The sequence below is a fragment of the Mycteria americana genome, chromosome 2, assembly GCF_035582795.1.
Source record: "Mycteria americana isolate JAX WOST 10 ecotype Jacksonville Zoo and Gardens chromosome 2, USCA_MyAme_1.0, whole genome shotgun sequence".
NCBI classification, from domain to species: Eukaryota; Metazoa; Chordata; class Aves; order Ciconiiformes; family Ciconiidae; genus Mycteria; species Mycteria americana.
The window spans coordinates 21,580,688-21,595,120 of NC_134366.1; the positions used below are offsets into that span (position 1 = coordinate 21,580,688).

A 14,433-nucleotide genomic window follows, 5' to 3' on the forward strand; every position below is an offset into this window, starting at 1 on the left:
GACTGGTTCTGAATTGATGTTGTTTATCTATGGATGCCCAATGTCTTTGGCACTTTAATGGGCAGCTAAAAGTAAAATATCAAAATGAGAGTTTTCTACAAGTAGAACATGCTTTTCTTTCATGCTTTTCTACAAGTAGAATATGCTTTTCCAAGTGGCAAAACTTGGAAAAAAGTGGAAAAGTGACTGCCAGGCAAAAAAACCACTTGTAGCTGCATTGTTTGCTTGTTTGGAATCTTTAGTGCGGAGGGGCCATTTTTATGTTTGTGACATGGCTTTGCTGATGATTAGATACTTTTTTAAAAATAAAGTTTGAAAGTAACGCATAGACATACCACTAGTTTGTGTTTAAATATTAGTTGAAATCCAAATTAAGGACTCTGGACACCTATTCTACTAGAATTTCCTTGTTTACCGAGTAGTGTTAAATACTGCATCTCCCACCAAAGTAAGGTCAGGTAGGGAATTTCCATAAAACTTTGAAAAACTCGTATTTTCCTTGGAATTTTTCTCTGCTCCATCCATCACTTTTCATCTTGTCATTTTGAGTCACAGCACAATTTGAAGATTCAGTGCAAGCTATCACGTGTCCTAAATCCTGAAATACTGTTTCTGGTTGGGAAGCTGTAGGTTTTCTTGACTTGAGGGTGGGCTTTTTTTGTTGTTGTTTTTTTGGTTTGTTCCCCCCCTGCAATTATGGTTTTTTGTTTGTTTGTTGTTTTGTTTTGTTTTGTGTGGTGGTTTGTTTTTTTTTTTTTTTCAAGCCAGGTTTGTACTGGTGTTCTAGAAACAAAAACCTAATCTCCTGTTACCTATTTGACTTCCAGTTACCACAGACATTTATTTCGAGAGTAGACACACACACACACACAGAGGCTTATTAGTAGTCTTACTCTAATGCTTTTTCTCAGTACCTTTAAAAGTGAAATGGAAATAGTGTACAGTGCTCTTGCTGTTTTAGAAATCCTAAATACTGGTGAAGAGGGGAAAATGAAAGATGGATCAGTATGCTAGTAAACACACGTGAACAAAAGCATATCAAGAGAAACACAAAATGCATTAGTGGTTTAGTGGTATGATGTAAGTAGCACAGCCTTTACCTTGCTAGTCTGTGTTTAGAGTTAATATTTTACAAAAGATATTTTATTACATGTAGTGTACTTCAGATTACTTAAATCTTGTATAATATTTATTAAAAGTGTAGAATATCAGATTTAAAGGCAATGTGCAAGAAAGTCTTAAATGATATGTCAGTAAGAGGGAAATTGTATTGTGCAGTGAGAGGGAAATTATATTGTGCAATTTAAAGGAGTCCCAAAGGAAGGGTAAATTACACCAATTTTGACTCCATTAGATTTAAACATTTTACACATATCTTTGAATTTAGCCAGAAGTACGTAGGACAGCTTTAAAACTATTTGCTGAGCTAAATGAAACTATGGGATGTGAAGCACAGCTGCAGTGCAAAAAAACCGAGAACACCAAACCCAAATAACACGCACTGTACAACCAAACCATGCAATAAAGTCTGTTGCATCATGTTCTGAAAGTGATCAGATTCCTGCAGATGACATATATTGGAGGCAAAGATCAGAATGATCTGTTTTCAAATCCTAAAAAACAAGGTGGTGACAGCCAAGGGGGTTGAGCTCATCTCACCTGTTGTGATGATTGGTTTGGAAGAAGCATTCTCCTAAATAGTTGGAGTCAAGATCTCACAGAACTTTAAAAGCAAACATCAGACCCATGGACTGTAACTGAATCTGAACTGAGAAGCTCCAAATAACTAAGGATTTTTAATAAACTTGTTTATATTGAGGGACAGGCAGGGCTGGACACAGCAGTGGGAAGATTTTAATTGTATTTTTGTTTGTGTGAAATCCACGAGGAAACCCCTGTGATATGTCAGTCAACACCACAAAGCTGGGGTCTGATTAAAACTCAAGCAACAGACATTTTGAATCATTTTAAGGACTAGTAGCACTGCCAATTCTTAAGCTTACCTAATAGTCTCTATTAAAAGACCCTTTTTTCCAGTGGTTTAGTACTTCTGCCAGTCCTAAACTGTCTGGACTGAAATTTTCCATTCCTGGTCTGTGCTTTGGGCTGGTTTGGTTTTATTTATTTATTTATAAATTTCAGCCAAAGTAGCTTCCAAGTATGAGCTTAGAGAAAAACAAGTTGTTTGTCTGTGTTAAAAAATTTGGCGCTCTCCAGAAGTACCATGTCTTAGAGAAGAGACTTGAAAATTATCTACTAAGTGACATTTGGTACAGTGGATTTGGGAAAAAAGAGGCCAGAGGTGAGGAACTGAAAGTGTAGAAGGGCTTGGTCAAAGTGGGCAGGCCAAATGTGGGGAAAGACGGGCAGAGTGATGTGCTCCTGTGCATAGGTGCTTCCTTCCAGAAGAGCTGAAACAGAACCCAAGGTCATTTAGACTCATCACTCCCTCACTGTTAGCGTGTATCTGAGGTAACCTTGGTCAAATATTTTCCCTTTCTTTAATGATGGTGTCCACAGAGGTAACAAACTACACTTGTTCTCATGGGTTTGTGCAGTCAATCTAAGCCAACCACAAGGGGCTTAAGATGAAGGCACACGAAGGAATGTACATTTGTAGTTTTTTAAATCATGAGGAACTGCTTCTCCAAGAGGTACCTTTAGGGAATATTATTAAGGTCACTAAGTCAATACTCAAAAGCAAGAACCTGAATTCAAGTCCCTGTGTCTAGACCTGATGATCCATTGCCAAAGTATATGATTTTATACTTTGCCATGGGGGTGGACCTGCTCTGGTTTTCCGTTTTGCAAACTACAGTTCAGTGGGAATTCTCATTTGAATGCAGGTGCTGTATAATCCTATGTTTTTTAAAATTATGTAGCCAGATTAGCTGTTACTTGTCTGTGCTGTCTAGTAAAAATAGTACTTTTCCATGTCACAATTCCCTTTTCCTCATTTGATAGAAAAATTAGTGAATGAATGTGTGTGAAAAACTCAGATGCTTTAGCGAGGAGCAACATAGAAAAGTTCCTGAAGGAATCAATTCTGTCATCAAAGCAGGACCTTAGAGTAATTAAAGAAAAAAAAAAAAATCAGTCATGGTCCGTGTGCAAACTACTCATTAAGTAAGGGTCATCGATGATGTGTAATGAATGAGGCAGAATTCTCTTGAGAAAAACAGCTTTTGGTAATAGATAGAGAAGATTATAATGCACTTAGAGGGAAAGAATGAAGTAGTATAAAATATATTAAAAGCTGTATATGGAGCATATTTGTACAAGGGGCAAAAGTAAGGTTACATTTAAGTTAATTGTGTCATTTTGTGATTTCTAAGTCTTTGATTTTGCAGCCTTGAAATGTATTTAACAGAAGTTTTGTATGCCACATTAATATAAAAATGTACAAATTGATTCATTATGCTGTTCCCTTGTTCTTAAAGTACTTTTCCTTCCTTGAGTCTTGCTAATGAAAAATGTTTCCAACTATTATGTATCACTGCACACACAATTTTGAACGTTTTTGTGAATTTTGCTGTTCTATTACCATTGTAAGGAAAAAGAAAGCATGCCGTATCACTATAAAGGATGGCATGGCCTACAAGTATTGTTTATTTTACGGTGGCATAAGAGATTTGAAGCTGAATGTGCTGAATACTGGACAGGTATTTAGTAACAGACGGTAAGACAAAGGCAATGCACAGATTTGTTCAAGATGACCCTTTTGGATAGCATATGGAAAACCAGAAAATATGATGCCTTTCTTTTTAGTACCACATCCACTTAACCTTACAATTCTTTCTCATTAAGTTGAATTCCAGCTTTGGTACATATGGTGTATAATTGAAGAAATTCTAGTTCTGTGCATCTTTCAAATTATGGAGTCTACCATATCCAAGCATATTGCTGTTTAAAAGAGATTAAATGTGGCAAAAGCAACAGTAAATATCTGTTTTAAAAAAAAAGGACTGTCGTGGTTTAGCTTCAGTCGGCAATTAAGCACCACACAACTGCTCGCTCATCTTCCCTGCCCCGGTGGGATGGGGGAGAGAATCGGAAGAGCAAAAGTAAGAAAACTTGTGGGTTGAGATGAGAACAGTTTAATAATTGGGGAAAAAAAAAAAAAAAAAAAAAAAAGTGATAAATTGTAATGAGAAGGAAAACAACAAGAGAGTGAGAGAGGAACAAAACCCAGAAAAAAACCCCCAAGTGATGCAACTGCTCACCGTCTGCTGACTGATGCCCAGCCAGTCCCTGAGCAGCGATCGCTAACCCCCCCCGGCCATCTCCCCCCAGTTTTTATACTAAGCCTGATGTCATGTGGTATGGAATAGCCCTTTGGCCAGTTTGGATCAACTATCTTGGCTGTGTCCCCTCCCAGCTTCTTGTGCACCCGGCAGAGCATGGGAAGCTGAAAAGTCCTTGACCAGTGTAAGCACTACTTAGCAACAACCAAAACATCAGTGTGTTATCAACATGATTCTCATACTAAATCCAGACCACAGCACTATACCAGCTACTAGGAAGAAAATTAACTCTATCCCAGCTGCAACCAGGACAGGCAGCATCTTCAAAGGCATCATCCATCCAGACATCTGCATTCTCCCTGATGTGTCTGTGTGTTTTTAGAGAACTTGAATGAGACTTTGCAGTCATCTACCCTTTTAAGAACACATCTGTGAAGTGTTTGGTTTCTGAAATGGACTGGTAGACTCCATAGCAAGATGATAGCAAGACCAAGACATTGTCAGAGTGATGCAGATCTCCAAGTAGTATATGCAGCATCCCAATTATCATGAAGATAGCCACTATCCCATGTGATGTATACTCCTGCTGTAAGAGTTTTAGGATATTAGGCTTGTTATATGCACTCTCTGCTGCATCGTATCAAACAAGATCTACTGGAGACGCTAGCAGCCTGTTTCAGAAATTAAATATAACTGTTCCTTTTCAGGTCAATAGTGTTGATAGGTGTGGTCTAGCTGTGCAGTAAGGGAGAGATTACAAAATGTTTATTGTGTTTTAGTGCTTGTCTGTATCAGCTTTAAATTGCTAATATTTTGTAATATTTATCGTGCAGATTAAATACAAGGAAGAAATTCAGCATGCAACAACTATTTCTGATCCACCCGAACTAAGGAGAGTTAAGGAAAACCAGAGGAATATTAGCAATGTGTGCCCCGTTTTCATTGCTTGCACGCTTCTCTCTGCTGTATTAAATGTGTTTGTGCCTCAGTGAATATGTCTGTGGTGTTTGTGCTAGGTCCTGTTTGTCCACAAAGACTAATTTAATCAATTAATGGTAAAATAATAACTCCTTAGCCTTGCATTTTGATTAACATTAATGAGCATGAAGTATTCCTGTTGAAGTGTCAGTTGTGTGTGTCTGAAATAGAAGAACTGCAAGAGGGTGAGTTCTAAGTATCGTGTGGAAACATGTGGGTGTTTATTAAGGAATGGTATTTTCCATCCAAATGCAGTGTGCTCTTTGATGATGTCTAACACACTGTTGTATTTGTGTTACTCCGAAGTCGCTGTGTAATATCTTCTGCCATGTTTACTAGGTTCAGTACAAAGAACAGCTCTGCAAAGCTACACCTGTGAGTGTCACCCCTGAGATCGAAAGAGTCAAGAAGAATCAAGAGAATGTCAGCATGGGAAGTTGCTCTCATTTAATCCTTTGTATAATTTTTGGGTGCACAGGATGAATACAAAGTTCTGCCTCCAGAAGCTGTGCCTTTTCTTTAGTTAGGTGCGGGCTCAGTAATGGAATTACTTGAAAACCCTCTTTTAGGAAGCAATTGTGAAAAGCCATTGCTTGCTTTGGGAAATGGCACGTGAAGCATCACCTATTCAATTAAAGAAATGGCTGGGATGTTTTGAAATGTTATTGTCTGTCTTGGATATTTGCAGGAAATCTTGACAGATTTTTTTTTTTTTTAAACAGAATATCCTTTTCCAGTTTTTTTTTTTTCTTTGCTTTGTCAAAAATTGGTTACAGTTGTACTCAAACTCCAGCTCCCTTACCTGTGTCCTTCTGGTTTCTCAGTAACCTTCCTATCAGAGTTCAGTATTTAGTGGCTGACATAACTGTCAGGAACTCGTACTGTTTGCAGGAGTGCAGGGAAGAAGGCGAGGACTTTTGGAGCACGCTGCTGCCTTCCTGCATTGTTTAATTGTACCCCATTAATGAGTCTTTGAGAGACCAGCCATTCTCCTCACTGGGAACTTCCATCAACAGCCATATTTCATGGGGCTACAAATAGCTAGTGTTTCCCTGGGGTGTTTTCTGCCATGTTCCCCAAATCAATTTAGAGTTACAGCTTTCAAGGATACTGTCCTTCTAACTTAAGTGTATACTATTTATTCCTGGATTTATGTTGATAAATCTAGCTCTCCTAAAATGCACGCTGTTCAAACAAACCTGTTTTCCCAAATGATTCAAGCCGGTCTGTGTGTTTGTTCTACTCACATCATTGTTTACTTTTCACCAATTTTTGTGTTATGCAAATTTCATTGGAAAGTTTAAATTCTCTTTCAGGTCACTGGAATAGCTTTGGGTGAAGATTCTTTAACTTCAGACGTTTCTAGAAACATTAAGTCTTGAATAATCATTTTACCTGTACAAATGTCAGTTTGCAAATTTAATCCATTTGATAGTTTACCATCATTTTTATAAGACATTAATTTTTCGATTGGAATATGTTGATGTGGACAGACCAAAACTGTGTTGTGTGGGAAGACAATTGCTTGAACAAAATGTACGTTACTGCCGCAGTGCACTGCAGTGTTATGAGCACAGTGTATCAGCACAGTTATCCTTATCACACAAAACCAAGAGCTTATTAAAAAAAAAAAAAAGGGTTTGTACGGAAACATTTATTTTACATAAAACTGTATGAATTGGCGTAAATCATACAAGAATCTCTAATTATTTACTAAATGTTTACCATATCTGACTTCCCAGTATTTGGGGCCAGGGTTAAGATTAGACTGATTGGTCTGTCAGTGCCACATCCTGTCCTTTATCAGCTTTAGATACTGATCCTGCCTTGAGTGTGCATTTGGTTAATGCATCATTGCTACAAGTGTATTTTGTTAAAAAGCGATAGAGGGGATATTCCTACAGTACATTTAAATAAACACATGGTGTTTAGGCAGTTGGATTCAATTGGCAGTAGTCTGATGTACTGCACCCACTGCGTTTAGTCACCTTTGAATATATAGAGTATAAAAGTTACAACATGGATGGTATCCTTATGGAATCTCTGTGCCTGGACAAATATACATTTACAGCGGGCATTGCTGAAATTCAGTTTTTCATGTGCTCTGCTTGACTTTACTGCATTATTTGTGGCTTAGCCCATTCCAAATATAAGATACTTCTGTATACAGCCAAGGACCATTGTGGTAAATGTCAAGATGTTGTGTGCATATGTGTGTATATATCCACACAAATGCATTAATAAGAAGACTATGCAGAAAGAATTCAAGGTTATGCTTCAAAAATCAAGTTTTATAAGCTTTAATAAACTTCAGATGCATTTTAGCTTTTCAGTTGTTTCCTGGATGACCTTTTAAGTCATACATTTTAATGTAAAACAATGTGATATTGCTTTAGCTGAAATAGTATGTACCATTTTATTCTGTTAAATAATAGGTTCACTACAGAGAGCAGCCTGGCAAAGCTACTGCTGTGAGTGTCACTCCTGAGATAGAGAGAGTCAAGAAGAATCAAGACAATATCAGCTCGGCAAGTTGTTTGAATCCTTTTGTCATTTAGATTTTCAGTCATTGTAGGAATATAACAAGGATATGCTTTTCCATTTAGATTTGGTGTGTCAAATGAATCCAACTGCATCATGCACTGAACGTTTGTTTTTTTTTTTTTTTTTAAATCCTTTGAGTATATGCACTGTACATATGAGCAAAAAAAATATTCAGACTTGCCTGATTATTCTTGCAAAAAAAGTAAGTTGTCGTGTTGGCGCCAGTATTTTTCAAGGAGAGAGTCAATAGAGGTCAGTCATTCTTTCAAGAATCTTCGTGTCTTGTTGCCAAGTTTTAGTTGCTAGATTGCAGGACTAAATTACAGTAAAGAACAAAGGAAATGAGAATTTAACTTTAGTGCAAATTTCATGTTTTTATGATTCAAAGCATGGAAGCATATAGTCATCCATTCCACTATGCGACATGCCACCTATGTTAGAGCTGAGTAGTCCTAAATAGATCCTATTACTAACCACTGAAGAGTAAAATACTATATTTTTCTTGGCTGTTATGATAATACTTACCTTTTTTTTTTTTTTTTTTTTAATTGCCACTACAGTGGTGTAAGAAGCAGCAGACAGTTCTAATAAGGAGCAAGGAAGTCCTTACAAGTTCTAATAAGGAGCAAGGAAGTCAAAACAGCATGGTGACCTAAAGGACCAGACTAGTTACATCACAGTCTGTGTCGTCAACGCTGAAACAACATCAGTGACAAAACCCCTGCAGATGGTAAATAGAACAGGTTTCACGCAGCCACTGTTTCAAGGTGGCAGAAGAGAATTAATAGTAGTAAACACTTTAGAACCTAGTGTAGGAGTGAAAAGTAAAGTAAGTTGGCTTTGTGAGAGGATTTGTCTAAGGACAAAGGAACAGAATCTGACCTTGTAACTACATATGTCTTAAGTACCTTCTTAAAATGCTCATGCATATTTACCAAAGTCAATTAGTTTTGAGGTGCATAGTTAAGAGGAAAACTTCCCAACAATTCTAGACTTTAAATAATTTTTTTATTTCTGAAAATTAAGCTTTTTTTTCAAGTCACTCCTTCACTTTGTTTCTCAAGATTTACAGGGATAAGTACTCCTCTGTGTTAACGAGCAGTAGATGAAAACCAAACTATGTTGGCTGTAATTATTCTGTCCAGAAAATGCCTTATATTCAAAAGCATGTGTAGCTGAAAATATTTGCTAATAAAATTTATTATTTAATTAAGACGGGTTTGAAGAATATGCAGTACCATATATTTTTGTTTCTCTGTACATTACTTCAAACTTACCTATGAAACATAGACACCAAGACTCATATTTTCATAGCTATGTTGTGCTTAGCTAATATGCAATTTTAAGGAGGGTTAGACAATTTCATTACTTGTTTTCTGTCATCACAAATGCATATTGAAATAGATTTGAACAACTGATTTGAGAGGTAATACTTTGAGTGTGAATATATAGGTAAATTAAAATATTTACTAACACTCAGTGCACAGTTTATACTGCAGTGTAGGAGCTAAGAGAGTCCATTAGTAGAAGAATTCAACCATCCAGAAGAAACTGTAAGCATACTGACTCTAGGATCAACTACTTTAGTGTTTTAGAATTTTGAGTGGGGTTTTTTTTTTGCCTTTTTTTATTTTTTATTTTTTTAACAGATAATTAACCTTGCACCTTTACAAGTCTGTAAAATGCCACAAAAGAAGCTAATTAGGAGAAATGTGACATAGGAGGTTCTGTACTTACTGATGCACGAAACACAGAGCCCAAATGTTCTCTTTGAAAACAACATATTCAGATTTGTCCCAGACATGATGCTTTTGTGCTACGAGCAAAGACTAGCTACCAAACAGGAGTAAGAAGGCTGCCAAAGGACTAATCCGCTTGTAAGAGTTGAATTCTCTGGGGACCCAGGGGTTCTCAGCTAATCCCAGCCTGGAAGCAGACTGAGGACAGAATCTGGATCTGTCTGGATAATAAGAAGGTAGCTTATCACCAGCCATAAAAGTATGTTTTAAAGTTGTCCAAGTCACAGTGGTGTTTTCTTATTACTTATTTTTCAGTTGATAAATGAATTATTTCACTTATGTCATTTAAACAGTCAAGAGTTTCAGCTTTCAGGTAAATACTATTTTTTTGAGTAAGTGATTGATGGAATAAACGTGCCCTTTGGCCTTACCAATATACTAGCTCATCCGTATCCTCCCTCTGAAATAAGTTACTAGAAAATGAGTGTAAAGAAAGAAACAAGAAAAAAGTTGGGCATTGTGATTTGGAAAGGATACCGTTGCATGGTGTGATTCTCGCCATCATTTCTGCTGTAAACAAAAACTTCATGTGTGCTGTTGTTGCTGTTTTGCAGGTCAAGTACAGCAGTGATCAGAGGCAGATGAAAGGTAGACGTAGTGTGCTTCTAGACACACCTGAGCTAAGGCATGTCAAAGAAACACAAAACAACATCTCAATGGTAGGGTACTTTCTTCCTATAACCAAAGTATACTAAGGAATGCCACTTGACTTCCACTGGATTTTGCCTTCCGTTAATATAGGTAACTAATGAAACTCTCTGCTCAAGTATGGAAGGAATATTTTCTTCTTATGCCTGTTGAGGGAGTGTTTGCTAACTGCATATGACTGTAATGAACATTTTTCAAAATACTAATAAACAGTTTTCTAACAGTTAAATGTCTGGGGTTTTGTTTGGTATTTTTTTTCTTTAAAAAAATACACACCTCATTTGAGCATCACACAGTTTGACTGGATTAGGTGACACACTTCACCTTGTGCCTGTGCACGTTCCTGGTTTCTACGTGACTTCTGTTCTTGGAATGAGTTGTTTTGTGTGCATTTGCTTGTGTGAGAATGTTTGTCAATTTAATTCTTTGATGATTAAGACTATTTAAAAAGTAAATATGCATAATCAGGGGTACTACCTTTATAACTCTTACTAATACTGGCTTTGTTCCAACACTTGGTTATATAACACTTTCTACCGTAATGTCCTTGTTTTGATTTTTTTTTTTTTTTTGAAAGCAAGCTGCTTAGAATAACTGCAATTCTTAATTCTTTCTAAAAACCTATGTTTAAAGCTAGCTGGCATATGATAAAAGAGCAGAAGAGTACCTTTTGTATGAAACTCTGCATATAATCAAAATTCTCAGTGAATGAAAATCCTTGAGTTCTTTAGAACTATTACTGCTGGAACATTTTTTACTGACAGATCTAGTTGTCTACATCAGTAAAGAGCTATCCTATCTTAGAGAAGAAAGGAATGGACCAGATGACCTCCTGAGGGCTTTTCCTGTCCTGTGTGACTGTAAGATGATGCTTTGCTGCTTGAGTTAAGGCCTAATTCAGTGGCAATGGAAAACAAATGCAAAAATGATAATAAAATACCAGCGAATCAAGTTAGGGAGATAGAAAAGACTTGGCTGGCCATCCAGCCTATCTCATGTGTGTAACAATTCTGTTATGGTGCAAAACCCAAAGAATATAAGTGCCTCATAAAACAAACATGTATGCATTCCTGCGTAGAATAACCATTTGCTGTCAATTGCAGCTTGGGGAAAAATGTAATTCTTCTTCTTTTCCTAGGTAAAATACCATGAAGATTTTGAGAAGACAAAGGGCAGAGGCTTCACCCCAGTGGTAGATGATCCTGTAACAGAGCGTGTGCGGAAAAACACCCAAATTGTGAGTGATGCAGCGTATAAAGGTGTGCATCCACATATCGTTGAAATGGATAGAAGACCTGGAATAATTGTTGGTAAGTTGTTAAATAGTGTTGCTGTTGAAAACACTGTGGGGAAGATGAAAGCCTCTGCTTGTGTTCTCCATTTACAACCAAAAAAAAGGACTCCCGGATTTCAATTTCACTCTTTTCTCAGCATGAAACTTGTGTTGAACTATTGGTTCAATGCCAGCTTCTAGCGAAGTAATAATGGGAATGAATGGGAGATACGTTATCATTTGCTCTGTAATTTTTTTTTTTTTTAAATATGGATAGTCGTTGCTATTACTTCAAATTTGAATTTTGATTCTTCAAGAAAGGCCAAAATATCTGCAATAATTTTCATTTTGCACAGAAGAGAGATGATTAAAGCTGTGATTCTCCAAGACTTCAATGTTTAAATGTTGCAGACCAGTTTGAGATTTCCTCTTCAGTCAGTCAGCAATATCTCCAGAGCTGCACATGCTCCATTTACCTCTTGTTTTAGAATTTCACACAGCTTTCAAAATATCTCAAGCTGTAATTCATCAATAACTCATTGGATCTCTCGTAAGCCAAACATCAGTGTTCAGAAGTGAAGTTCTAAAAGATGGTCCAAGATAAGTTCAGGGTGTAGAATACAGATTGGTTTTGTATGTAAAGATAGGGTATTGCATTAAGATGTCATTTGGGGTATTCATGATAAACACTATTTCAAAATCAAAATGGATATTTGAAATCTCTTAAAATTTAGCAAGTCTGCTATGGCAAAGGAAATAGTAACCTGACTTTTTTCTTTTTTCTTTTCCTTTCTTTTTCTTTTTTCTTTGTGTCTTTTTTCTGGTTTTCTGTGCTTTCCAACAGTGTAGACCCCAGAGGGTCTACATATGGAAAAACATGCTGAGATAGCACTCTAAAATCCTTCATACATAGTAATAATAACAAGGGTTGACTTTAAGTCTACCTCTCAAAAATCAGAGAAATTGTAGGTCAAATAGACTAATCGCAGGTCATATAGTCCATCCTCCTGCCTAAAGCAAGGTTAACTATATATATATATATATATATATATATATATGTATATAATTCCTGGCAGGTGCTTCTTCAGTCTTTTCCTTAAAGTCTCCAAATAAGTCTCCACCACATAAAGAAGTGTATTTCTTTCCTTTTGTATAGCCACCTTTTACATGTCTGTAGCTACAGCCTTGTGTCAGAAGGGATTTCTCAAAAGTGAGTGTTTGAGAGCTTTGCCTGAGGAAGGTACTGACGCTTTTAAGACCATGTGAGTCTCAGAGGGTCACACGTTCTGGATCTAGGGCAACAACTTGTTCAGAAAATCATTGTCTGTATAGGCCCAAGCACTTGAAGTCACTTCCATAGCTAGAACTGGTGCAGCCAAAGAGAGAGAGAAAAGCTCCTGCAAAATTGCCGTTTAATATACAGTTTGCAATATGCTGTTTAGTGCGCACTTCAAACCTCCTACTCCGTTGTACTGCATTGCACATGTGCTGTAGCCCTGTGTAAGAATGATGTGTGCAATCCTGTGTTCACTAACTGAAGGCTTGCTAGCACAAACGGATTAGGATTAAGAACATCTGTGAGATAAATTCTTGAGCTGTAAGTAACTGAAATATTAGTACCGTTTGTCACCTTAAAATACTCCAGTATCAAAGCACACAGGAATTCTTAACTGCCCATGCCCACCAAACAGCAAAAACAGTGCAACTATTTAAAGGAAAGAGGCCATGACAAACCTGTGAGCCTAATATCCAGTGATACTTCAGCTAATGCTTTTTCAGAGTGAACTGCAATGAAAATATCTGCCTGTTTAAAAAGAAGCAGTGAGCTCCCTGCTCATGGAATGTCCTTGGCAGCTAGAAAAAAAAATCACAGGCTGAAAAAAACCAACTATGACTCTCTTGAGTTTTTTCCTAGCTGATAATTGTTCAGCCAGTTAGGAAGAGTACCTCTGTGTTAGAGTCCATCTGGCTGGTTTTTAAAGTATTATTGGTGAAGCTGTAACAACTTTTTCAAATGCCTGATTGCTAAAATTAATGCCTCTGCTTTGGAAAACAGGCACTAGTTTTAACCATGCTAAAGCCATTCTAAATCCATCAAGATAAATTAATCTAACTGAGCTTTGGATCTGTGACTAAAGAGGCTCCATGATTCTCACGTGAACATAAGGATATTTTGAATTGGCAAAAGTTACCAGGAAGTTAAAATTGATTTGTGCTATAAATTCCCAAGATTCTGATTCTATGTATGTTATTTCAGATTACAGAGGTGGATAAAACCAATACATATCAATGGCTGCTGCACTGATGCTGCCGTGAAGCTGTACTTATTAGGTTTTTACTTACTAAGGCATGATCAAAAAGGAAAAGTTGGGCATTCACCAGTTCCCCCACCCCTCTCATGCCTGTCAGTGCTTTATGTAGTTGCATAATTTATCACTGTTAGGACTAACACATAGTTTATCAAAAGATTTTGCATTGGCTTTTATTCATCTTGTCAAGAGGGAGTTAGCACTATGCCTCACCTTATGGGAGTAGCAGTAGATAACATAATGTACATACATTGAATGTATTCTAAAGCCACGGGATTTATTTTATTAGCTCTGTCTGTTCTTTCTGTTGCCTCTAGGCTATTAATCATTTGAAACATGACATATTTGGGGTCCCCACAGTCCTACTTTACCTACCAACCCATTATTTAGCTTGGTACCACTCAAACCAGCAAAAGGACCAAGTTGGGAAGACAATTATTTTTCCCACTTCCAATGCATTGAGTAAATCTTGCAGACAGGTCTGCCCAAAGCAAACCACTAGTAAAAATATGTGAACTGGTAGATTTGTGCTTTAACTGATTGTACTTTACATCAAGGTTTTATTTATACTGGTTTGGAGAGATTAAATGACGATTATATTTTTAGACGTAGCAGATATGAATTGTATATATTAGATT

General features: G+C 36.9%; 1 protein-coding gene across 1 annotated transcript in view; it reads left to right on the forward strand.

The window, feature by feature from the left end:
- The window catches only part of NEBL (nebulette), a 98,526-nt gene that overhangs the window by 50,638 nt on the left and 33,455 nt on the right, over positions 1–14,433 (forward strand). Inside the window, exons 20-24 of the mRNA XM_075495420.1 lie at positions 5,078–5,170; positions 5,562–5,653; positions 7,657–7,750; positions 10,120–10,224; positions 11,352–11,523. Of these exons, the coding sequence (XP_075351535.1) occupies positions 5,078–5,170; positions 5,562–5,653; positions 7,657–7,750; positions 10,120–10,224; positions 11,352–11,523 (556 nt within the window). The remainder of the gene's footprint in view (positions 1–5,077; positions 5,171–5,561; positions 5,654–7,656; positions 7,751–10,119; positions 10,225–11,351; positions 11,524–14,433) is intronic.